The sequence below is a fragment of the Periplaneta americana genome, chromosome 5 (genome assembly GCF_040183065.1).
Source record: "Periplaneta americana isolate PAMFEO1 chromosome 5, P.americana_PAMFEO1_priV1, whole genome shotgun sequence".
NCBI classification, from domain to species: Eukaryota; Metazoa; Arthropoda; class Insecta; order Blattodea; family Blattidae; genus Periplaneta; species Periplaneta americana.
The window spans coordinates 186,510,145-186,538,000 of NC_091121.1; the positions used below are offsets into that span (position 1 = coordinate 186,510,145).

At 35.9% G+C, this 27,856-nt stretch overlaps 1 protein-coding gene across 6 annotated transcripts; it reads right to left on the reverse strand.

Annotated features, from left to right (window-relative positions):
- Positions 1 to 2: 2 nt before the first annotated feature.
- On the reverse strand, positions 3 to 27,856 carry LOC138700332 (uncharacterized). Of its 6 annotated transcripts, XM_069826886.1 has the most exons (6): positions 27,761 to 27,852; positions 23,244 to 23,284; positions 16,773 to 16,817; positions 11,469 to 11,513; positions 3,360 to 3,404; positions 3 to 476 (listed from the first exon to the last, which is right to left on the reverse strand). In XM_069826886.1, the coding sequence occupies exons 1-6, from the start codon at positions 27,810 to 27,812 to the stop codon at positions 177 to 179; spliced, it is 528 nt and encodes a 175-aa protein (XP_069682987.1). In that variant the 5' UTR covers positions 27,813 to 27,852; the 3' UTR covers positions 3 to 176. The 6 variants fall into 6 exon arrangements, with proteins under 6 accessions (XP_069682987.1, XP_069682988.1, XP_069682989.1 ...); XM_069826887.1 differs by lacking the exon at positions 3,360 to 3,404 and having other exon boundaries at positions 27,761 to 27,855; XM_069826888.1 differs by lacking the exon at positions 16,773 to 16,817 and having other exon boundaries at positions 27,761 to 27,853.

Genomic DNA, 27,856 nt, shown 5'->3' on the forward strand with positions numbered 1-27,856 from the left:
TGTACACTGCATTTAATAATTTTATTTAGACCTATAAAATTATAACTGTATATGTAGGTCTACTTGATTCCGATACATGCTATTTTATTCCTGAATTCACTAAACATCCGATACAGAAGATTTTAGGAGTAATGTAGATATTCGTATAGTTGAATTCTTCACAATTGGATCAGAAGTTAGACTGCTGGATCCTCAGTCGGATCGCCAGTTACAGGTTCCTCAGTTGAATTATCAGACAGTGGATCGGCAGTTGGACTGTCAGCTACTGGACCCTCGGATGAATCTTCAGGTACTGAAACTTCTGTTGCAATTTCTGTTGCCGGAGCTTCTGTAGAAGTCTCTGCCCCTGGAGCCGCTGACGAAGTATCAGCTTTTGAAGCTGCTGTTGTGCTGTCTGTTACTTGGGGTGTAGATGAATGACCTTGGAGGAGATCATTAATTTGACTCCAGAAAGGACCGCGACCAGGATTTCTGACCTATGCAGAAAATTGTAGTATATGCAAAATAATGTAATTATACCATAATTCTCACGTCAAAAATTATATCAGTGGACAAAAAAAATTTATGCTCGACCATGCCGAAATGTAGTAATTATACACCTGGTAGTAGCCCTTTAATGGAACTCATTAAAGTACACCTATTCGTTATAATTCAGTTGTTCAGCCAATGAGAAATCACCATTGTACCATTATAAAACCGCAAGTATCGATTATTCTCGGATATACAATCGAAAGACAATTATCGAATAGTCACGGAGGCTGGAAATCCAATACTGTCGCAGAAGGTTATGTTCTGTTACTATAATAATTAGCGTTAATTGTAAATAATATTCAAATAAATTCAATTTGTCATGTCGTTTTTCAATTCTAAATCAATTTCCAGGTTATACATTCTCTGCATTACATCAAGGTCAATGACATTATTGTTCCTCGGAAAAAATCAATACTTTCGCGTCTGCGCACATCTCACAATTCAAGAGCTATGAACAAGGTCACTTCCGATCTTCTGTCAGATACAAATAAAATAAATACTTCTGAATAATTTAAAGTTAGAAATATGGTCGAGCATAAAAAGTCGTATGAAATTTGCCTATAATGGTAATTAAGATGCTCGTATGAAAATCATGAAACTAGCTTGCGCTCGTTTCATAAACAAACATACTTGCGTCTTAATTACTATCATTATAGGCTCGTTGCATAATGTACTATTACAGCAGTATTTTACTAAGAAATATCATATCTCTACAAAAAACAAATTTCCAATTACGACACTATTTAACTGGGAGTGCGATATGCCGATAGGACCTAAGAGGCTAGAAGGACAGGAGGGAGCAATTCAAGGAAAAATACTTGAAATCGGTGCGACGGATATGACGTAAAATTACACATTCTAGGCCCCATAATCCTCCGCGAAATACTGCCAAATATTAAATTGCTGCTATCGGTTTCAATCATACGTAAACGCTTTAGAATGGATATGGAGGTAACAGGAGTATTAGTAGATTATTATATCGATGTGCATTTCACTGTATTTATTAAAAGTGTTACGGTTGTGACATGGACTGAACATTTCATTTCCACATTCTTTTATCAAGAAGGATGTTGGCGCTCCTTCATATGTTAAAGCATAGGGACACATATTCTACAGATGAACCGAACAGAATATAAGCTTATTTATTAAAAGAATAACACCCGCTCAATTTGACTACACTTTTAAAATATTCACAACAACACGAAACAGAATTCGTAATCGTAATAATACTAAGAAAACAGCTGATTACACACCGGAAAAGAGATGAACTATGAGTAATTTGACGGCCATATTAATACACCTTTTTGTTTCCACCGTTGCAAGTTATGCTCCCTCCTATCTTTTCATCCTCTCAGGCTAGGACCAGTCGACATGATTTAACGAAAGTGAGAATAGTTTGTGTGGTAAGCTAATGCCACATGTAAAATATGATGCAACGAGAACAATAAAATACAGCGTTGCTAAATGATCATAATACTGGTGACAGACTACAGTCACTAATCGTGATCGGGTTTGTAGTGTGTCACCGTCCTGATCGCGATCAGGAGCTAAATCCTGTTTCCAGAACAAGATAATCGCGCTGAGGCACGGCCCAGTGGAAGAAAGTAACATTTTAGTAATCTTTGGTTTCGAATCACCTGATTTATATTATTTAGGAAGTCGTGATAGCTTCTGCTGTGGAATTTTGTTACCCCTTCCATTGTATTATATGAAATAGAAACGAAAATGAATGGCTAGAAAATGAATTGGGCTACTATTAGACGTAGTGGAGAAATTTAATGCAGATGTGAGAAAAGTAAAAAGAAATATATTAACAAATGACAGACGAATTATTCATGTTTCATATACCTATATAGAAAGAAATAGAAGGCTGCTGAAAGATCTTTCATGTCAGTAAGTAATGGATTAGAACCTGAAACTGGTTTCTTTTTCAGATTTTCAATTTCAGTCTCCATTACGACGCTATCGTTGAGGTTAGGGTTGATTTTAAAAATGTGTTTTATTACAAAATAATATAAATTTTTGGCAGGACGATATAAATTTTATCGGTTATAAAATCTCTTTTCAAAATAATATAAATAGTAATGATATAAATTGTATCAGTTTACATTGTAAACCATATAACAATTTTAACAAATAAATTCCCATATCAAGCTGCAAGAAACAACAAGAAAAAGGGGGGGGGGAAACAATGAACAAACATCAAAAGAAAGTATGAACTTTAGGTGTTGTCCAGGAGGGGAACAAACATATACGCATGTACATAGAGAAAATCGTTTCCTCTATGGTAATTCAGCTGTTGACGTGACCTAGTGTGTACCACATTTTCGGTAATCGCGATCGGAGCTAAAGGCGATTAGTACTGTAGTCTGTCACCAGTATAACTATGTATGATGTGCTGACTGATGCCCTCCCTCTCTCCCTGCCAGGCAAGATCCAATCAACAGTTTTCATTGTTATTTTAATGTTCAGCACCTCAAAATTAGTAAACTTTAGCTATTTTCATTTTAGAAGAAAATTATGTGCTATCTCTCCGTGCGTACCCGGCCCAGTCGTCGTTCACTTAGTAGCTGACGGGCTCTTACTAAACGGATGTGATGATGTTTCTGAGCAGATTTGGTGAAATATATAGATAGTATGCGACTTCGTCTCTTCTTGCCGTTCTGATGATGTCATAGTTTCAATGTCGCATTATCATCAACTTATCATCTCTCAATACAATATTTTGCAGTTGAAAAGAATCGTTAATTAAAGGAATTTCATTGTTAATTACAGTGCATACTTATAGTAGAGAGTATAAGTAATTAAGTAAGTCTGGTGGTACTTACACGGCCATTGTCATCTCTGTTGAATATGGGTATTGGTGGAAATATCTGCAACACAGGATTATGAAAAATTGAGCGTGTAGTCTCTACGTTCGGCAGAAGTGAAGCTTCTAAAGCGTAAATATGTAGTAAGCGTTTAAAAGTTCGTGCAAGGAGGGTTAAATTTAATCTAATGCAGGGACATCATTTTATTTTTACTAACATTTTTAATATTAACCTGGCTATACCTTTGGATCAACGCCGTTTGCTACCCCCTTCCATGACTGGACTTCGATGATACTGGCGTAATGTACAAACAAATCACTTTACTAGATATAGGAGGAAAGAAAAGTAGTTCATCCATTTACGTAAACTAGGAAATATCGCGATTTTCAGTTTGATCATTTTCAGTAGGTTTTTGTTTAATCAAAATACAATACAGTATTAACAATGAGTGTTTTTACTCACGAACTGAGCTGTCCATGTGGACGTATTCATTATGCAGTGTATATTATACTTTCTACAGCACATTAGCGTACAATATAGAGAATGAAGTTAAATTGAAAAATAATCATAACATGGATATTTAAACACATTTTTGAAAATGGTGGCCGTTCATTTCGATACAGGCTTCAGTTCTAATGTGCATATTATCGCGCTGTAGACTATTGCATCTAATTCCAATTACCAGTTTCGTCCTTCGTACTAGTAACTCATGTTGAAATAATTCTGTACCTACTCTATAAAAGAGTACCTTACGTACTGTAAATTCAATCTTCACTTCTGCCCGATCCGAAAAGATAAAATTACTCAGACATGCTATTTACTGTCCGTCCAAGTGGTTATGTCGCAGGGTCGTAGAAAGGGAGAAAATCACGTGACAGTTAATTACTTAATAAGGCCCTTTCATTTAAGTTATTTTAAACAATTGTATGGGTATAATATTACGTAGACGTCCAATTCCTAACAGAAATTAATGTTCTCAGAAAAGAGCTAAGACGCGAATAGAAGCTGGTGGGGGAAACCGGGATGCGACCTAGGCAAACGGACGACAGTACCTGTGCGAAAATGATTCAATATTGAAAGCTCTTTCATCACTGGAAAACGCGAACATATTTTTGGAACATACTGTTTACTATGACCGTAAGACTACTATGACTCTATATGCGGTCTTGGTTCCGTGTGGAGGATAGTTGAACTTCATTAGTAGAAGGGGTGGGAGTGAAGTACATTAAAAAACTCAGGTAAAATAAAAATTGAAGTAAAAATAAAATGATGTCCCTGTACATTTCACTGTATATTTATTAAAAGTGTTACGGTTGTGACATGGACTGAACATTTCATTTCCACATTCTTTTATCAAGAAGGATGTTGCCACTCCTTCATATGTTAAAGCATAGGGGGGACATATTCTACAGATGAACCGAACAGAATATAAGCTTATTCATAAAATAAAAATAACACCCGCTGAATTTGACTACGCTTTTGAAATACAAAAACACGAAACAGAATTCGTAATCGTAATAATAGCACAGTCTAGTATAATTATACAATCACGAAGCTCAATACTTACTAAATATGCAAACATAGACAGTTGAAATATGCATCCATAGATAGTTGCTCACCACCAGGATCGCTACTATCGCCTCATCACAGACCCTTTCCCTAGCAGGCGATAAAATGTATTGTACTTTCGATAGCGTATTCTTTTGAAAAAATTAACACCTTCCTTCCACTATTGAAATATGAAATGCATGAGGTTTATATATTATTTTCATAAGGCATATTTTATAAACTCACTTTCCTGGATCTTTCGGAAGAAGGATAACTCTGACCTCTTTTTCTTACAATATTTATAGTGCCACAAACGTCTCCTTGTCCCATATTATTATTCAAATTATTGTATTTTAGCCATTTACAGTTATTACAACCAATAACGAACATTTTACAGTTTACAAAACTTTCACAACAAAGCGAAATACGGCACAGTCAATGCCTTTTCGATCTATACCAGGCCGTAATGTATGTTCGGGTTTTCTATTTCAGTGTATGGAGCTCAGTGAAATATTATATTATAACTTTATTGCGTATCATTGCTAAGTTGTATTTAGTGTAATGTGTCCATAAGTTCCGTTTACTTCTTGTTACATATGTTGCAGAAATAATTACAAAACTGTGTTATTTTAATGTGAAGAGAATTTTACGTGTTAACATAATCTGTTCGCATCAACATTTTAAGTTTAGATGGAAGCTATTTTGAGGTTCAATAAAAACGAATTTATATTGTGATTTTAATTTAGCACATCTACCTTCCTTAATTGTAGACAGAAAATATTCTATATCACTTCTATAAATTAGTGTACGTACGATTGTATTACTTCGTCTCTTAGGTAGTAGATAAATACAATAATTCATTACTCAATTGTAGTATTAAAATACAGACAAATAGAATGTGACGGGTGTCATTATGTTTAATTATACTGTATAATTGCGAATATAGGAATATGAGTTAAATATAGTAAACATAACCTATAATTTCCATATGACATAACATACATATGTAGTGGCAGGGCATTGGAGACCACTACAATTAGACAGAAAGGGGCAACTGGTACAGTAAACATAACCCATAATTTCAACATATCTAAATATTCGTACGGGGAGCGACGCTGATATAACCTCTGCAGTTGCGAGCGTCGTTAAATAAAACATAACATTTTTTATTGGTACGGTGCAACTGAAAATTATTGAATCGTGCATAAATGAATGTACAAGAATTTTACAATATTTAATCGAAATAAAGGCAGGTATTACACATATACACAACGTAATTTTCACACAAAAAATAATATTACATCTTAACTCGCAAGGTATTATGTCTGAGGTGTCTCCTAATCATTGTTTTAAATTTTATTAATGCAATTACACTACATTTTAGATAAATATATGTTACTCTTTATGCATTCCAATTAATTTATATGGTTGAAACGCCGCCCTTCGTGATCGGGTTAAGCGAGTCACATAGCCTGCCTTACGGCCTGTATTAGATCACGATGGCAGTGACACAGTCTATTGTTCCTAGTACTTACAGCGCTCCAAGCGGCTAGCAACTATCGCGAGAAATGCAAAAAAATCATCCCAAGGTTCGTGGCTGTATACAGTAGCCTGTGATAATACTAAGAAAACAGCTGATTGCACACCGGAAAAGAGATGAACTATGGGTAATTTGACGGCCATATTAATACACCTTTTTGTTTCCACCGTTTCAAGCTTATGCTTCCTCCTATCTTTTCATCCTCTCAGGCTAGGACCAGTCGTCATGATATTTTAACCGAAGTGATTCAACTGCGTGACGGAATACGAACTACTGAGAATAGTTTGTGTGGTAAGCTAATGCCACGTGTGCTATATGATGCAACTGGCTGCAACGAGAACAGTAAAATACAGCGTTGCTAAATGATCCTAACTACAGAGGTGTGAAAATAATTAGAATAATCTTAATTTTAAAGGTTTTTTAATAGTTCCTTCACAAATATTAATTGAATTGATGAATATTGGTATATATTACTATACAAATGTAGGATATATTTACTACTAACAATGCCGGAAAGCATTGTTGTACATTGGTATTTTTCTTATTTTACAATTGTTATGGGAATTCAGAAATTATTATATTATGTTGGCGGAATTGGAAACATAAAAAATTATATGCACAAAACAGATGTATACGTTCATTTGAACCTTCACAACAATGTAAACGCAAAGAACAATTTGTTTAAAGCATTTCTTAATTAATTTTTGATGTTTCCAATTCCGCCAACATAATATAATAATTTCTGAATTCCCATAACAATTGTAAAATAAGAAAAATACCAATGTACAACAATGCTTTCCGCCATTGTTAGTAGTAAATATATCCTACATCAGTATAGTAATATTATATACCAATATTCATCAATTCAATGAATATTTGTGAAGGAACTACTAAAAAACCTTTAAAATTAAGATTATTCTAATAATTTTCACACCTCTGTATGTATGCTGTGCTGACTGATGCCCTCGTCCAGAGCCTTCTTCAGTTACAAGCCGGAGCCATACGTCGGCAACACTGTAATTAACTGTCAATCGGAGGCCGACCATACAGAACACGTGTGTGTGCTAATGCCGATTTTCAATGTAAATTAATGTTACAATATAAGTGTGTGTCGATGGAATTATGTTCGCGGTCGTACCAAACGTTAATTGTTGATTTATTATAAACTATGTGCGTGTTGGCGATAAAAACAGGACAATAAATGAAAAAAAAAAATGGTTGCAGTCTTTGGAAATTTTTACGGTTAGTGGTGACTAGACTTCGTGGAATTTCCACGAGATTCGCAAGGTTTACTGTGCACGCAGTATAGACTGTATGAGAAGGGGGCGTGTCTCTGATGTAAACACTGAGCAGTATACTGCGGTTACAATAAAACCTGTATCCTACATTCAAGAAATGTAATGAATGATCATTGAAGTAGGAAATGTCTAAACACGTAAATATACAATTATTTTGTAGTGAGATATATTAACTCTTAAAATTTAATGTAAGATACATCATCCATGAATATGTGCATTGCAGTAAAGAGTTACGTACATTTTGACCGACTGCAAAGTAACCTCCTCCGATGGTCACTTAAACAGTTTGTATATTGGGAACTTGTAGTTCAACGTCACACGATGTAATACGTGCATTTCTTAAGAACGGGAAGTCACTACTTTTTAGTACACCAACTTCAGACGTCTTGTCGTGATCTGATAGTACATAATTTATAATACGAAGTTGTGAATAGGCAGAATTTTTAGCAATAATGTTTCTCAACTTAAATTTCACTTTTTCTGAAATTAGTGAATTGTTATTTTGGATAATGGTATGTGATAAATCCACTATATTAAGGGCTTCTGAGAGTTGTAGTTTAGACGATTCTAACAGGATGATGCTTTTGGACACGATTTTATAATTAGAATCAATGACAGAATATCTTTCAATAGCTGTTCAGAAGGCAATGATTTTACAGCTGCAACAGCGGAACTGTCTGTGCTATCCAGTGCATCAATTACCTCCATTATTTTGCCGTAATGTTCTGCATAATAATTAACAGAATTCAACCACGTTCCCCAACGGGTCAAGACAGGCTGCGGGGGTAAGGGTATTCCAGGAGTAATTATTTGGAACAGCAACACTCTCATTGTAGTATGTTTGATTGAATTCTTGTCTGCACTGAACAAATGTTAAACTTTGACTATTCCAACCACAGTAATGCAAAAACAAGTGCTTACATAGGTATACATTAGCTGTAGCTGCTCTATCTATTTGGACCGGTCACAACTCTTAACATGAACTGCTTGTACTACGAGACCGGGCGGTCGCTCGCCTCCTCTATACTACCGTACATCGGCAACCTCATTGCATGCTGCGTGTGGCAATTCAACGAAGTCTAGTGATGACAAAGTAAATATTAAATATTGTATTAACTACATTTTTATAGTCTTACTTGTGGTTTGTGGTGTATCAGAATTGTAGCCAGATTGTTGGGTCTCGCCTGCTATATCAATAAAGTTACGCCGTTGATTTTCAAGTTCATTGTAAACAGCTGTTTTGTGATCCCATAAAATAAGTTGCAGTTTTGGAGATTCGGAATGCCTGCTATACGTCAGAACGATCTATAGTTTGTAGATGCATACACTCACTTGGTTGGTTTTCAAGGTTTATTTATTAATATTATTCCTTTTGTAGTAAATTGATTATAAACATGGTTCTTTTCACTTCCTATTTACAGGATTTAAAGTTCACTAAGTTTACGCTAATTGGCACATACTTAATAGATAATGATGTGTTTTGTTACGTATGTTGAAGGTATTTTTCTTATTTTTTTCATAGATCTTTATACTTGGCCTTGACTTATTTAAAATTATATTTTAAAAAATTTATAACAAATAATTTAGGATAACAGTATTGTTATGATGACTGGCCAGGTTCAAACTAAAACTGGCTTCCTGGGTATCGGAAATATTTATTGAAAACACGACAGATCACATGGAATTAAAATGTAGGCCTATATGATATTCTAGACCTTTCACGTCAGAGGTGAAACAACATAAAGCGACAAAACATTGTCAATTTAATAGCCACATAATGGTTAATTGATTGGAATAGGGTATTGCGAAAGTACGTCGTTATTTTATTTATTTTTGGTACAAGTAACATTTCTTTAAGTATTTATTTATTTTCCCTAGTACCATCAATTGAAAACGCGTATGATTTTAATTTTTTTGAAGTTATAAGTGGCTGTATGCAAGTACTTACGCGGTATTCTGAAATTAAAATAAAATACCATTTCGGATTCCGTAATAAATTACGTACATCAATACGCTGAATCTTGATCATATGCACTTAGTTTTGTATCAATTAATGTCGAAAATGCACATGTGACAACGAAATCAAAGCACTAAAACGTCAAACGTCATGCCTTTATTTCGCCTCCGACCGCCTCCATTCTGCGTTGCCAAACCTACCCATGCTCGGCTTGTAACTGAAGAAGGCTCTGCCTTGTCTCTCCCTGCCAAGCAAGATCCAATCAACAGTTTTCATTGTTATTTTAGTGTTCAGCACCTCAAAATTAGTAAACTTTAGCTATTTTTATTTTAGAAGAAAATTCTGTGCTATCTCTCCGTGCGTACCCGGTCCAGTCGTCGTTCGCTTAGTAGCTGACGGCCCCTTACTGAACGGATGTGATGATGTTTCTGAGCAGATTTGGTGAAATATGTAGATAGAATGCGGCTGTATAATAGATTTACTAGAGAACTTCGGCTGCTCTTGCCATTCCGATGTTGACACTGTTTCATTGTCGCCATATCATCAACTTATCGTCGCTTAATACAATAATTCAATTGAAAAGGATCGTTAATTAAGGAATTTCATTGTTAATTACCAGTGGCGTAGCGTCAATGTAAGCTAAAAAGCTTAGCTTCCCCAGTTAATAATAATCTCATAATAAACCTGCAGTTTATGGAGAAAATTATTTATTAATTTTAATAGAATTTATATTTAGGCGTTAAATATTGTGATGCGGCAGCTCAGGATGATTTGTGATGCAGCAGTAAACAAGAAGCCTGCACACATCAGCTTCCAAGCAAACTGGTTTCTTTTGTGTAACCCACCCCGCAGATTTTCCATCCCTTTCTAACTAAACTATCCTGGTCGCAAGGCCCGCAAGAAGCTAGCTTTGACATTTAAAATAAGTGATTTCCGAGTTATCCCTTTTCGTCAGTTGTGTTCAGTTGAAGTGTTAGTGTGCATTGTGGCTGATGTAATAAATAATGAGCGAAATAACAGTTCCTGACACCAATTTACTTTAATTTTTTTAGGACAATTATATTATCAAGACTGACTTACGAATAAAAGTGTGACTTAAAAAACAAATGACCGACTCCCTTGCTGTCAATGAAGGACACAACCAAAAGACAGACGCATACTTACGTAATGATACTAATATTGTGATTTCTCTAAGTATGACAGGGAGTGAGCTAATGTTATACGTATACGTGTCTATTTGTTAGAGATATATGTAAACCGAGAAATCATATTTTACTACGTATCATTTGAGGTCATGCCTTATTGCCTAGATCATATATGTAACAGATAACTCCTCGCTACGTTAAAATCGGCAGCACTTTGAAGAGAACAACCGCCAGGATCGCCACCCGTCCACCGTAAACGAACACGAGATGGCAGCATAGTCGCTAATGCAATTCAAATGGGAATTATGACGTGACTCCTTATGTAGCAACTAGATGGCAGCGTAGTAAACCTGACAAAAGTTGTTAACCTCAAAGCCTATAAGCCCGACACATCTGTTACATATATGATCTAGGCTTATTGGTGTTATTTACGAGGTTCCAACCAATCTTCGATTGCTGACTTGACATTGACTACTATTTATTTTAAGACTGTATTTTTGTAATACATTTTCTCATATTGCATGAAAGACAACTTGAGTTAGCTTCCCCTGCTCAAAATTTCATGCGACGCCACTGTTAATTACTGTGCATACTTATCACAGAAGGCATAAGCAATTAAGTAAGTCTGGTGGTACTTACACGGCCATCGCCATCTCTGTTGAATATGGGTCTTGGTGGAAATACCTGCAACACAGGATTATGAAAAATTGAGCGTGTAGTCTCTACGTTCGGCAGAAGTGAAGCTTCTGAAGCGTAAAGATAGGAAGTTTTTAAAAGTGTGTGCAATGGGAGACGATGAATTGGAGTTAAATGTAATCCAATACCCTAGTACTTTTCACTCAACACTCTTCAGAATTTAAAACATGAAATAATTTGAAAACCGCACCTGATCACAAATGAAGTACAACAAACAAATTGATTGCTTATAACTGGATTATTAAAAATTAATGGCAATTAAAATTTTCATTTTAGAAGCAAACTGCAGTGAATGTGGGAAGAATTCGCACGACGATTTTTTTTTACTACAAATTGAGACGTAAATGAAGTACTATTAACTCTTGGTATGAAATAAACTGTTCACGTATAATAATAATGCATCACATAGCAAGTACACAAAATAAATTTTCATAATTTTGCGTGTAAGTTCTGTCATAGTTCAATAAATTGAATGCCTAACGAAATTACAGCGTAAAAAGTATTCGCACACTCATCTCTGTTGACGATTGAAAGCACTCATGCGGAATGCAGCAGGCCAGCCGTGGCGAAAAGGCCATGGTGCGCCGAGCCACTGTGTAAGCTGCAACGTGCATAGCACCTATGGAGGGAGGCGGACACCCGAAGGGGAAGTTAATGTTTAGGACGTGTAACGAAGAAAGGAATGAACAAGCAAACATAGGACACATTATCACAACCTAAAATTAACTGTCTTCAGAATGTCTCTGCGACAGAGTTTCAAAATCAGGAATTATGTCACTTACTGCCAGTCGTAGTTGATCACGAAGGTATTTGTCTGTCAGTCGTGATCTAAATTTGGTTTTTACTATTTTCATTGTTGAAAATAATTTTTCACAAACGTAAGTTACAGCGAACATGGCTTCAACAGAGTAGGCGAAAGAACGAAGCTTCAAATATTTATTTTTTTTCCAAAGATTTGAAAAGTTCAACATTTGTCAAGTCCTTACATCTAGCTTTCATTTAACGTCACATTGTAAATCTGTGAGTTTAAATTGAAAATCTAACCGCATTATTCGTACATCTGCTGAAAAAGAATCGACGTACAGAGGTGATAATAATAATAATAATAATAATAATAATAATAATAATAATAATAATAATAATAATAATAACACTTAACCTTTTAATGTTTCATCAGTAACACGTAGTAACTTATAATGCCGTTTTATGTTATACAACCGTTTTCCTAGTAATATTTGTGAACAAATCATTCATTTAATATTTTCATCATATTGTAAGCAAAAGAATGCGTCCTCCCATCCTACTTGAAACTACTGTTTTTTATAGAGGTGCATGGTTTCGAGAGAGATATTGCGACGATACGCCACTCGCAGGTCAGAGACAAATACAAATGGAACGGAGTTTGACTCCAGTGAGTAAGAGGGTGGGGGTTGTAGGTAGGAAGCGAGAGAAAAGCACTGCGAGCCACAATGTGCTCGTGAGCCGCATTTTCGCCACGGCTGCAGTAGGCACATGGTACTAAGAAAACGCTCGTAATGCATGTTGCAAGTCTGTTTGATTCTAGAATCACAAGTAGTATATAGCTATCGTGTCAAATGGGACGAAGAGGGAAAGAAACTTCTAAGGAAGAAAGGGCTACTATCATTCGTCTGCATAATCAATGCAAAACACTGAGTGATTGTGAATACAGGTAAGTCAACCATCAAGGGAATCGTAGACAGGTACGGGGAAAGAAAATCGAACGAAAATTTAAGGAGACGTGGTCGGCCGTGTAAAATAAATGAATACAGTGGCAGAGCAATCATACGAAAAATTAAAAAGAATCCACATATTAGTGCGGCAGAGCTTCGATGTGATCTCGGTGTAAGTGTGTGTAACAGTACAATCCGAAATTGCCTAAGGAGCAGCGAATGCCATGGTAGAATCGACCATAGGAAATACTACATCAGGAAAGTTAATAAGAGTAAAAGATTAGACTTGCTGAAACAAATCTTGACCGGTCCCAGGAATTTTGGAACAGAATGCTTTTCACTGATGAAAATAAGTTCAATATATTTCAGTCTGATGGGAAAAGTTTCGTGTGGAGAAAAAAAAAATGCTGAACTGGAAAAGAATAATAATAATAATAATAATAATAATAATAATAATAATAATAATTTATTTAACCTGACAGGATTAAGGCCATAAGGCCTTCTCTTCCATCCTACGAGATAGCACATATAAATACAAAAAAGAAATACAAACACTGATGAAAATGATACAAATTAAGTTAAAGCCCTATAGAGGGTCAACAGAGTCAAAAGTACATTATAGAGCTCTCATCAAGCTAATACAACGAAAAGAAAGAAAACAGAGATAGCAATGATGATATTGATAACTGAAAATAATAATAATAATAATAATAATAATAATAATAATAATAATAATAATAATAATAATAATAATAAATACATTACATATTAATTGTCAATTTTACAACAGCATAGTTACAATATTTACTACATGTCATGGGTTAAGGTGAAGTTGCGCAACCTGACATGTGTTCAACAAGCAATTCCACGAACTAGAATGTGATTTTTTAATTTAAATTTGAATTTTGATATTGTCCGACAGTCTCTGACGTGGTCAGGGAGAGAATTCCAGAGGCGTGGAGTAGATATGCTGAAAGATGATGAATAGAAGGATGTTCTGTGCAGAGGAATAGAGAGAAGGTACATGTTCCGGGTTCGAGGTAGTGGAAGGTAAACAAAACGAGATGCTAGGTAAGAGGGCGTGGAGGTGTGGATGATTTTAAATAGTAATAAGAGAGAGTTGAAGAATCTTCTTTCCTTAAGTGGGCTGCAAGACAACAATTCTAGTGACGGTATTACATGATCGAATTTTATAACATTACAAACGAAACGAACGCAGATATTGTGAACACGCTGTAGTCTATGGGCAAGATCAGTATTTAGATTCGTGAATAAAGAATCGCAATAATCGAAGTGGGGCATCACTAAAGTTTGGATCAGGTTCTTTTTAAGGCTGAGAGGTAAAACATTGGTTAAGTGTTTGAGGGAATGAATTATGGGAAAAGTTTTCTTACATATGTAGGTCACTTGACTTTGAAAATTTAAATTTGAATCTAAATATACCCCTAATTTTTTTACTGTCTTACTATATGTAATTGTAGTATTAGTAGTGTTTTGCATTGATTATGCAGACGAATGATAGTAGCCCTTTCTTCCTTAGAAGTTTCTTTCCCTCTAGTGGCTAGATCTATTTCATCTTCATCTCACAGTGAAACACGGTGGAGGTTGAATGCTAGTATAGGGTGCATGAGTTCATCAAGAGTGGAGTCGTTGGCTTTTGCAGAGGGCAATGTGGATCACCAACGTTACACTGATATTCCGAAGGATCATGTAGTGCCAAGTGCCCAAAAATTGGGCATCGGAGACAATTTCATATTCATGCAAGACAACGACCCCAAACATTCGACCCACAATACTCGACTGTGGATCCTCTATAGCATCCCTTCGAACCTTCAGACACCTCCCCAGTCACCAGACATGAATCTAATCGAGACCTTTGGGATTATTTAGAAATAAGACTTAGAACCAGGCATACTACCAGCAAAGAGTCTCTAAAGACTGTAATCGTAGAAGAGTGGAACATTCCAGCAAGTATTACTTCAAATTTAGTTAATTCTATTCCCAGAAGGTTAGAGGCTATTGTAAAATGCAAGGCCTGCCTTACAAAGTATTGAAATTGAAAAGGAACTGACTAAAGTGTGACCAGTGTGTGAATACTTTTTGTCCGTATTTTTGTTTGGTATCATTGCTCTAGAGTATGCCATTAGGAAAGTCCAGGATAACAGAGAGGGCTTGGAATTGAACGGGTTACATCAGCTGCTTGTCTATGCGGATGACGTGAATATGTTAGGAGAAAATCCACAAACAATTAGGGAAAACACGGGAATTTTACTGGAAGCAAGTAAAGAGATAGGTTTGGAAGTAAATCCCGAAAAGACAAAGTATATGATTATGTCTCGTGACCAGAATATTGTACGAAATGGAAATATAAACATTGGAAATTTATCTTTTGAAGAGGTGGAGAAGTTCAAATATCTTGGAGCAACAGTAACAAATATAAATGATATTCGGGAGGAAATTAAACACAGATGCCTGTTATTATTCGGTTGAGAAGCTTTTATCATCCAGTCTGCTGTCAAAAAATCTGAAAGTTAGAATTTATAAAACAGTTATATTACCGGTTGTTCTTTATGGTTGTGAAACTTGGACTCTCACTTTGAGAAAGGAACATAGGTTAAGTGTGTTTGAGAATAAGGTACTTAGGAAAATATTTGGGGCTAAGAGGGATGAAGTTACAGGAGAATGAAGAAAGTTACACAACACAGAACTGCACGCATTGTATTCTTCACCTGATATAATTAGGAACATTAAATCCAGACGTTTGAGATGGGCAGGACATGTAGCACGTCTGGCGAATCCAGAAATGCATATAGAGTGTTAGTTGGGAGGCCGGAGGGAAAAAGACCTTTGGGAAGGCCGAGACGTAGATGGGAGGATAATATTAAAATGGATTTGGGGGAGGTGGGATATGTTGACAGAGATTGGATTAATCTTGCTCAGGATAGGGACCAATGGCGGGCTTATGTGAGGGCGGCAATGAACCTCCGGGTTCCTTAAAAGCCAGTAAGTAAGTATCATTGTGTTTTAATCAAACATAATTGTTTATTTTGAGAATTGTGCAGTTATTTTTGTGTTTATATGTAAACAAATAACAGAGAATGTGTATACTTGTACGTAACTTGTGTTCATGTCTAAAATGTTGACAGTACGGTATAGGATTTGAAGCGCATTTATTATTGCTATATATTTGTATTACCCATCGTGCGAATACTTTTTACACTCGCTGTATTTTCTATCTCTCCGTGCGTACCCGGCCCAGTCGTTGTTCACTTAGTAGCTGACGGCCTCTTACTAAACGGATGTGATCATGTTTCTGAGCAGATTTGGTGAAATATGTAGATAGAATGCGGCTGTATAATAGATTTACTAGAGAACTTCGGCTGCTCTTGCCATTCCGATGTTGACACTGTTTCATTGTCGCCATATCATCAACTTATCGTCTCTTAATACAATAATTCTATTGAAAAGGATCGTTAATTAAGGAATTTCACTGTTAATTACAGTGCATACTTATCGCTGAAGGCGTAAGCAATTAAGTAAGTCTGGTGGTACTTACACGGCCATTGTCGTCTCTGTTGAATGTGGGTATTTGTGGAAATATCTGCAACACAGGATTATGAAAAATTGAGCGTGTAGTCTCTACGTTCGGCAGAAGTGAAGCTTCTAAAGCGTAAATATAGGAAGTTTTTAAAAGTGTGTGCAATGGGAGACGATGAATTGGAGTTAAATGTAATCCAGTACCCTAGTACTTTTTACTCAACACTCTTCAGAATTTAAAACATGAATAGTACATTGTGCAACGAGCCTATAGTGATAGTAATTAAGAAGCGAGTATGGATGTTTATGAAACGAGCGCAAGCGAGTTTCATAATTTTCATACGAGCTTCTTAATTACCATTATAGGTGAGTTTCATACGACTTTTTATGCTCGACCATATTTCTAACTTGAAATTATTCAGATGTGTACATTTTATTTGTAACTGACAAGATCGGAAGTGACCTTGTTCTAGGTCGTGAATTGTGAGATGTGCGCAGACGCGAAAGTATTGATTTTTTCCGAGGAACAATAATGTCATTGACCTTGATGTAATCCTGTTATACTTGGTATAACCTTGATTATTGAATTCGACATTGAAAAACGAGATGACAAATTGAATATATTTGAATATTATTTACAATTAACGCTAATTATTATAGTAACAGAACATAACCTTCTGCGACAGTATTGGATTTCCAGCCTCCGTGACTTTTCGCTAATTCTCTTTCGATTGCATATCCGAGAATATTCGATACTTGCGGTTTTATAACGGTACAGCTGACTTGCCATTGGCTGAACACCTGTAAGCTGAGTTGTCATTGGCTGAAAACACCTGTACTTTAATGAGTAGGTGTACTTTAACGACATGCATTAAAGGACTGCTACCAGGTGTATAATTACTACATTTCGGCATGGTCGAGCATAAATAATTTTAAAACCGCACCTGATCACAAATGAAACACAAAATACAAATTGATTGTTTATAACTGGGTCATTAAAAATTAGTGGAAATTAAAACCTATTTCACAAAGGTATGGTGTTGTACATTACAAATTACTGATGAAAGTTGTTGTAAAGTATGACGTTATATCTTTCTGTTCCACGAAAGAATTAAAGTGCGTTCTACATTACCAATGAAACGCTACAAGTGTCGTCATATCAATAAACATACTATGTCATAACATGAAACAGCTGTTTGTCTTCGTATTTCATTCATTGAATTAGGTTATGTTTGCCTCTTTAATTGTAATGTATTGTAAGGTTGGTTATAGAACAAAGATTCGTAGATTCTAAGAATTTCTTAATCCTGCAGTGTAATTTATTTTAATTTATTTTTTTATAGTGAGACATTTACTTTCTTATTATTATCATTATTACAATGATCAGTCTGTAGTTTAAAATTAATAGCTGATAAATATCGCATATACATATCCACGGGAAAAACAAAAATAATGCATTCTGCGGCAAAGATCCTGTACGAAGCAAAATTTGTATTGTCGGACCATCGGATCTGTGCCCCTTCAGCGCTGTCGTCGTTCTTGGAAAAGTTAACGCCTGTACTCACTCCATTCCACCCGCTTTCCTCCCACCACGTTAAACAGCAGGCCACGAACCTTGCCGAATAGGGATGTTGCCAAACTTCCGTCAAACGGTGTCATAAATAACTGGTCCTCCATGCTACAATATCATTTCTTTCAATCAAAATACATCTTGTATTTCTACATTTTTTAAACCTAAATCCCATGTCTCGAATCACTTTCCGTAGTTTTTCTCTCCAACCTTGGAAATTATTGCTTCTCTCGCAAGCTTCAGTAATATCTTCAATGTTGAAACTTCTATCTGAACGGTATAAAATTCTTGTATCTTTCTTCTTAAAATACATCGGTTCATATCATCTACAATAATTAAAAGTTCCCTTGGTCTGTTCTTCTCTGATGATTCTAGCTTTTCATTTCCTGCACAGACTCCCTCTCTCCTGATTTTCTTTATTAGGAGTTCTGACCTGCCTATATAAATTACATAAAATGTTTTATTATTAGTATTAGTTAAGTAAGTAATTTTAATACATAATAAATTGAAATAAAATAAGCCTCACCTGTGATATCAGTTGCTCTTTTCGTTCCTGATTTATAGGAAACAGATATTGACCTGTTTGTTTCTCTTCATCGCAAAATGCTATTACGTACTTGCTTAATAATATTTCTTTCACCACTCCGTACTACAATATTCATGTTGAGTTGACAACACTGGACTGCAAGTGCAAATATTGTAAACTGTCCCGCAAGAAGGCCAAAATTGTGAGTAGTGGGGGGACAGAAAGGGAGAGAGATAGAAAAGAGAGAGATAGGAATGCAGGGAGAGAAATGAATTACCGAGGCTGAGAAGGAATTAGGATTCAGTTCGCATATCTTACGGGGGCACAGATCCGATGGTCCGACTATATAAATGGTAACATTTTAGAAAGGGTTAATGAGTTCAATAATTATCTTGGTTTCAAACTCTCCTCTCTACCTCATCTAGATATCTCACAAAAATGTTTAAATGCAATAAATCTGCAGGCATTATCAACAGTATAATGAAACCTTCTTTGGTCCAGAAACATACCCGCAATCGTCTGTATAAGACCTTAGCAAGGCCTGTCCTTTGAGCTTACGAAAAAGCGATGAAAATAGAATTACTGCCAGTGAAATGAAGTTTATGCGCCGAACAGCAGGATACCCTGAATGGGATCATAAAAGAAATGAAGACATTCTATAAGAACTGGGAATGGAACCTATACTACAGTATATTCATCAGTATCAAGACAACTGGCTTCACCATGTCAAGCGTATGCCTAGAACAAGAATTCCTCGAGTGATTTGAACTACAGACCAATAGGGAAAAGATCACTGGGTCGCCCTATGAACAGATGGCGGGAAAACTTTTGTAGACCGGAATAGTCCTTCTAGGACTATAACCTGTTAGGAAGATGATGATGATGATGATGATGATGATGATGATATCCCATGTTCTTCCGCGATCCTCACATAATGCGTCGTGATAGTTTCTCATGTTAGCCAACAGAAACCACCAGGACACGTTCGAAGTGTACGAACGCCAGATAACATTGAGCGAGTAAGAGTGGCTGTTACGAGGAGTCCACATCGATCAGCTAGACGGCAGGCTATAGCACTGCGACTTTCAGAACGTTCTGTGCGCCGAATATTGCATTCAGGCCTTAAGTCTCATCCATATAAACTTGTGATTGTTCAGCAATTGAATGAGGGAGACTATGTCCAACGCAGGACATTCGCCGAGAGAATGGTGGGAATTTTGGCTGACGGAGTTATGTTCATGAGTGACGAGGCACATTTCCATGTAAATGGTTATGTTAATAAGCAGAACTTTAAATCCTAACGAACTATACGAGCATCAGCTTCACTGAAAGGTTACAGTTTGGTGTGCTGTGTCTAGATACTGCGTCATAGGTCCGTATTTTTTTTTTAGGAAAACAGGAGCACTGTGACAGTGAATAGTGAACGCTACGTCGAAATGCTGAGGACATTTCTTCAACCAGAACTGCGTAGGCGTCTACGTGGGAATGATACACAAATTGTGTGGTTTCAGGAAGATTTTTTTTATTGGGTTATTTTACAAAGCTTTATCAACATCTAGGTTATTTAGCGTCTGAATGAAATGAAGGTGATAATGCCGGTGAAATGAGTCCGGGGTCCAGCACCGAAAGTTACCCAGCATTTGCTCATATTGGGTTGAGGGAAAACCCCGGAAAAAACCTCAACCAGGTAACTTGCCCCGACCGGGATTCGAACCCGGGCCACCTGGTTTCGCGGCCAGACGCGCTGACCGTTACTCCACATGTGTGGACGTTTCAGGAAAATGATTCCACGGCTCATACGGCAGAAAATTCAATGACAGTTCTGCGCCGCATGTTTACAGGGCACATCATTTCTCGACGTGGCGACATTCCATGGCCTCCCCGCTCGCCTGACCTTACCATCTGCTACTACTTTCTGTGGGGTTACCTGAAGTCAAAAGTCTACGTAAACAGGCTCCAAACAAATGATGACCTGAAGATTGGCATTGCCCAGGAAATCGCCAACGTTGATGGCGAAATGTTGGAAAGAGAGACACGCAACTTCAGGGAGACACTTGAAGAGTGCATAGAGAGAGACGGACATCATTTGAAGGACATAATTTTCAAGACAATCTAAATGTATGTCAACAAAATGGCATACATAGCCAGCTGTTTTGGCAGTAATAGATTTTGTTTTAATAGACATACAGTAACTACCGCGTTATTTCCATTTGGAAATTGTCCGATTCCTCTGCCGTACCATGTATTTATTTTATTGGGTTATTTTACGACGCTGTATCAACATCTAGGTTATTTAGCGTCTGAATGAAATGAAGGTGATAATGCCGGTGAAATGAGTCCGGGGTCCAGTACCGAAAGTTACCCAGCATTTGCTCGTATTGGGTTGAGGGAAAACCCCGGAAAAAAACCTCAACCAGGTAACTTGCCCCGACCGGGATTCGAACCCGGGCCACCTGGTTTCGCAGCCAGACGCGCTGACCGTTACTTCACAGGTGTGGACTGTACCATGTACGGTACATGATTATGTACATAATAATACTGCTCGTTTACATATTACGTTGTATTCATATTGTAAAGCGTCGGCTTCCTATGCTAGTAACCTGGGTTCGAATTAAATTTGTGGCGGAGAAACAGTGCTTGGTGTCTGGTTTTCGACGGTACCTAGTTTCGTTTCCGTACCGGTATTCCACCATTCCTTCATTAATAATAATAATGATGATAATAATAATAATAATAATAATAATGATAATAATAATAATAATAATAATAATAATCTATACTAATAATAAATCTGTAATCGAAATATTTCTGGTAATTTTCGATTTTCCAAAAATAATTGGTCCTAACATATATAATTAACCACCCTGAAACCGAAAATCGCTTTTTTGAAATTTTTGTTTGTCTGTCTGTATGTTTGTTACCTTTTCACGCGATAATGGCTGAACGGATTTCGATGAAAATTGGAATATAAATTCAGTTCATTGCAACTTAGATTTTAGGCTATATGGCATTCAAAATACATTATTTAAAACGGGGTTTATAAGGGGGCCTGAATTAAATAAATCGAAATATCTCGCTTATTATTGCTTTTTGTGAAAAATGTTACATAACAAAAGTTTCTTTAAAAATAATGTCCGATAAGTTTTATTTCTTGAAAAATTTTGATAGGACTGATATTTAACGAGATAAATGAGTTTTAAAATTAAAATAACTGCCATCTAAGGCGGTGTAATGAAATAAAAAAACAAATGACTTAGTCTATAAGGGGCCTTGGACAACAACAATCGAAAGCTATGAAGCATTGCGTACAGAGAATGTTTCTGTGTTTGTATGAAATAATATCGGAAGCTAAATTAACCGATTTGTATAATTAATTATTATTTCACCATTGGAAAGTGTAGTTTCTCTAGATGGTCATAATGCTGTAATGTTATTATAGTAACTTCTGATATAATATAATATAATATAATATAATATAATATAATATAATATAATATAATATAATATAATATAATATAATATAATATAATATAATATGTAATATTATATAATATAATTTAAATTATTTGAAGGGTTCAGAACCATAGTGGGCCAAGCGCCATTTCCTGAATATGTAGAAAACAAGGGTTAAAATTGAGTTATTACCATAATTCAATGGAAACCTATAACAAGTAAAATAAAATATACACATTAAATCTAAATGATGTCAATCTTCATTAAACTATGGTTGCATGTAATAAAAATTAAGAAACATGTTAAAGGAATTGTCATTGCACCAAATGAGTGTCTCTGGACCAAAATGATCGCATTTTAATTATTTGGATGCAATTTAAATTAAGTAACATATTAAACGATTTATCCTTCTATCAAACACGAATGTTCCCTGGATCAAATCTCCTGTTTTAATTATGTAATTACTTTATATTTATTCCTAACAGGTGCAGCGGAGCGCACGGGTACGGCTAATAATAATAATAATAATAATAATAATAATAATAATAATAATAATAATAATAATAATAATGCCGAGCACGATTTTATCGTGGTTAGCATGCCTGTCTTTTACTCGAGAGGTCCGAAGTTCGAGCCAAATGTCCGGCTATCCGGAGTTGGGATTTTTGTGGTTTTTCTACTCTCTCCAGGCAAATGCCCTATTAATATCTTTTACAAAGGGCTACGGCCCGCTTTATAGCCATACTCTACCCCTGAATCCTAAATTTCATAGCCAGAAGAGAATCGATATCTGAAGGACACCGCTCTCTCGTAGGATGTGTTATTATTGTATTTTTTTACGTTAACCTTAATTTTGGATTTTTGTATGTATTAAAAGAAATCTTATGTCCTAAGATGTGTTCATTTTAATTGTTATCAATTGGCATTGTCTTTCAACTTACGCTAGGAGGTCTGAACTGAGGGACGGCCGACACGTGTACTCCTGCAGACAAGAAACAGAAGAAAGAACATGAATTTCCTTTTATTTTTAAAATAGATTTTTAACTTAGACATCCATACAAATGAAGAATGCGCCTGTGCAAAAATTGAGTATGTTGGTAGACCATTGAGTATTCAGATATCCTTGGCCTTCCGTTAGCTGTTGAGTAACGGATTTGATTGGTATGTACAGGGTGGAATTGATATAACTGTACAGATTTAAACAGCTTATTCCTTGGATAAAATACAACAAAAATTACTATATTAGTCCCAAATTAATACTTTTCTCAGAAAAAATAATATTCCCCTAAATGTTAACACTATTTTACCCGGTAAAAGCTGGTTTACAATAAACCGGAAACGAGAATCGGAAGGAAAACGAAAACGGTAAAATTGTTAAAATGTGTACATTTAAATGTGAGCATTCACAATTAACGAAAAGCTTGCCGGAACCCGGGATCGGGAACGGAGAGTTGGCCAAGTTTCAACTTTGGCGTTCACGTTTCCGATCACAGCCCACTAGATTCATTCTATTGCCATCTAAAAGCTATTTTGTCGTCGTATATTTTGTAGCAAGAAGACCGTGACATAACCTATGCATTATTTTGTTCTGTGCTGTGCATCATGGAGCAAGTTTTATTTGATGAGATTCTAATATTGAGTGTTACGATAAGCGGCGCGCCTCGTATAAAGATGAGCTGCATCTTTGAACACCGATCGGAAGCGAATCATATTTTATTACAGTATTGGTTGTATTACACACTACATATTCACGCTTCAATTCAATAACTACTGTTGTCTTCATTTTTGTTCTATTACAAATATTTCTTCTCTAATTATTTTACGTTATGGTAGACTTAAAATAGGTTGTGATAATAAAGATGCATGGGCATATTTATAGTACCGTACCTAATGAAATGTTTCAGTTGAAATTTCGAAGTTGGTTAACCTGTGTTTATGTTGGCTGCTTTGTGCTCATGAGAGAACGCCATTGGTCAATTATACACAAATAACGTCAGAATGCGTAATATCGACTTTACATATCGTTATTGACATACATATCGATATGTATAGTCGTCTATGTTCTCGGTTTATTGTGAATCAAAAATTGTCATATTCACGTCCTCTGCTTCTCGTTTTCATCCTGGTTCTCGTTCCCGATTTATTGTGAACCAACCTTAAGACTGTCTTTACGATTCTGATTTTTTTTTTGCCATTAGAGAAACTGATAGGTAAGAAATGATTTGTACTTGTGCAGTTTTCGAATAAAATGGACGGATTTCTTAGAATTAAATAAAAAACATTAACACGTATCGTTATTTCCTGCCATTAGGAAATCTGGCAACCCTACTGTAGTGTCTAAGGAAAGGAATGCTGCTATTCAGACCCGAGTTCGTGTATGTATTCGTAGGTGAGCGGGCGATGCGCTGTTGCCAAACTGAGCAGATTTTCAGTATAATTTTCTAATCAACCATGCACGTAATTGCAAAACTCATAATAGGTTTTTATTTACTGTATACAAAGGATGGAGGTGAAATAAGTGAAGTAGGTTTCCAGAGTGAATTGAACATATTGAGTGTAGCAAAAGAGTCTAATAGCACAGTCTAGTATATACAGTCACGAAGCTCAATACGTAGTAAATATGCATCCGTAGATAGTTGCTGACCACTAGGATCGCTACTATCACCTCATTACAGACAATGCGAACTAGTACCTGCACAGTCTATTGTTCCTAGTACCCTCATAAACTCAAGCTTCGTGACTGTGCTAATACCATGTCGGTGGGAAGTTTATAGTAAAAAAAAAGCTTATTTTTTTTTTCGAAAATTTTAATGTTGTCGTTCTGGATAATTAATATGCTTAGGATCTTGATTTCTGTCAATGCTAATAGAGAATGTAATAAAGAATACTTTTCTGCTTTGTCATATTTTGATAGAAAGGATGGTTTTCTTGTGAATTAAATAAAAATTATTGCAGATTTGTTGCTTGACTAACATGACTGGACGTGACAATACTGTCAGCTGTTCTTGACTTTCTGTCGATAGGCGTAGGGGGTACTTCTTTACGTTATTGGTAATCAGCTCGTCTTATGCCAGTATTACGTGAATATCCAGTCGAAGTGGGTGTTAGCATGTTCCGATCTTAAGCGAAGCTTGAATTGCCATTCAAAGTAGTGTGCCACAATGCCGAGATTTTCTAACTCGGAATACCTGGACATTATTTTAATTTACGAAGAGACGAAATGTAACTACGCGCCGCTCAAGGCTTGTATGCAGAAAGGTTTCTGGTAGGATAGTACCACAGTCAAATATATACAGTTAAGAAGCTCAATACGTAATAAATATGCATCCATAGATAGTTGCTAACCACTAGGATCGCTAATATCGCCTCATTACAGACAATGTGAAATAGTACCGGCACAGTCTATTGTTCCAAGCAACCTTACAACTCAAGCTTCATGACTGTATATATGTACTAGACTTGAGAGTACCTAGTGAAATAGACTGTGTAGACGAGCTGCATCGTCGTATTTTCGAGGCTGCCGACGTCTAAAACAGTAACAATCCCGAGATTCTCGCCAGGATGAGCGAGAATTGGCTAAAATACGTGAAACGTGTGTACGGCTGCAAAAGAAATGCCGATACGAAATTATACCGTTTTCCGAGGACTTTAGCAAACATGGCGAGGTGGAAATTAGTTTTTAGAAACCTGTAAATACGGCTTTTATTAACATGTCCACGTTATTATTTAATATAAATTGATTTTAAATTCTTTGGTCGGCGGGAAAGGGCATGTAAGTCAAAAAAGTCGATTTTTCTGTTCTACCTATCACATAAGTCTAATATTTTTTCTAATTTTTTAAATAATAAATTTTCTTGTATTTTAAATTGAAAAGGGTCTTACTTTAACATATATGAATTTCATTATTATACTTATATTCAGTAAGAGTAAATTAAAAAGAAGTCTCTCCTGAAAAATTATTATTTTTGACTAATGTGCCGACCAAAGATTTAATATACTTTTATTCTACAACATTAATAAGAATACTACACGAAAATAGTGAAGCTGCAGTTTATATGGTATTTCACGGCCTTCCTTATTATCCATGGATGCTGTCATTGTTACAATCGATATACTCGGCCAGTTACGTTTCATATTGTATAAAAATAAATATAAAATTTTATTATAAATACAGAAACAACTGAAAATTGAATGCAATGCCTTCTGTGTATCTCTATTTCTATTGTTGTTTCCTAAGAAAAGTCCTAGTAACCGATAATGTTTCAATCGATAGAGACTTTGACTCTGCATTTCTTTTGCAGCCCAGTGTACAAGTAATTGGGGGGCGTCTGGAACTTCTCCTTTGGAAACCCCGTCTCCTACATCCTGAAGGTGAGTTTAAACGTTGAAATTAATCCTAAGCGGCTTGTGCTACGCATGGATACTGCTCGTTGCTGCATTTTGCAACCTTTTGTTTACATCTGACGTCAGATGAGTTCAATGCCTCTGTGTGGAATTTTGGTCATTGCGACGTTGCCAGCGATTTTAAAATTTCGATGCAGTTATTTAATTAACCATGCACTTAATCGCAAAATTTATAAGAGACTTTCCGTTTATTTTCGTGTAATATCCCCCCTTTAAATGTGCAGGTTTATATCACTTCCACTCCGTAAATACAACCAACATACCCAATATATGGTGTACACACATACACAATGTGCAACATTGAAATTTATTAAACATAATCTACCTTTTGTGATACAGATAGGGGCTAATTGAATACAATGGAGAATAGTACATTATGCAATGAGCCTATAATGGTAGTAATTAAGACGTGAGTATGTTTGTTTATCAAACGAGCGCAAGCGAGTTTCATAATTTTCATACGAGCGTCTTAATTACCATTATAGGCAAGTTTCATACGACGTTTTGTGCTCGACCATATTTCTAACTTGAAATTATTCATAAGTATTCATGTTATTCTTATCTGGCTGGGGAGCGGAACTGACCTTGTGCAATATCTCGTAAATTGTGAGATGTGCGCAGACGCGAAAGTATTGATTTTTTCCGAGGAACAAATGTCGACATTGACCTTGATATAATCTAGAGAGTAAAATAAACATAATCTTGATATAATCTTGAAATTGATATAGACATTGAAAAACGAGATGACAAATTGAATTTATTTGAATATTATTTACAATTGACGCTAATTATTATAGTAACAGAACATAACCTTCTGCGACAGTATTGGATTTCGAGCCTCCGTGACGTTTCGCTAATTGTCTTTCGATTGCATATCCGAGAATAATCGATACTTGCGGTTTTATAATGGTACAATGGTGATTTCTCATTGGCTGAACATCTGAACTATAATGAATAGGTGTACTTTAGTGAGGTGCATTAAAGGGCTGCTACCAGGTGTATAATTACTACATTTCGGCATGGTCGAGCATAAAGTAAATTTTCGCACACTTACCAATGGAGACACAGATGGTCAGAAAGGTCGCAAGTAGGAGTCTTTGGTTCATGGTGAGGACTGATGGTGAGTCCCCACCGTAGCATCATATAAATA

Excerpts from the sequence above, each read along its gene's own strand:
- LOC138700332 (XM_069826886.1), bottom strand. The coding sequence starts at position 27,812 with ATGAACCAAAGACTCCTACTTGCGACCTTTCTGACCATCTGTGTCTCC. Across the intron at positions 11,514-16,772 it reads ACAGAGACGACAATGGCCGT|GTATTTCCACCAAGACCCAT; the intron begins GTAAGTACCACC and ends CCTGTGTTGCAG. Across the intron at positions 3,405-11,468 it reads ACAGAGATGGCGATGGCCGT|ATATTTCCACCAATACCCAT; the intron begins GTAAGTACCACC and ends CCTGTGTTGCAG.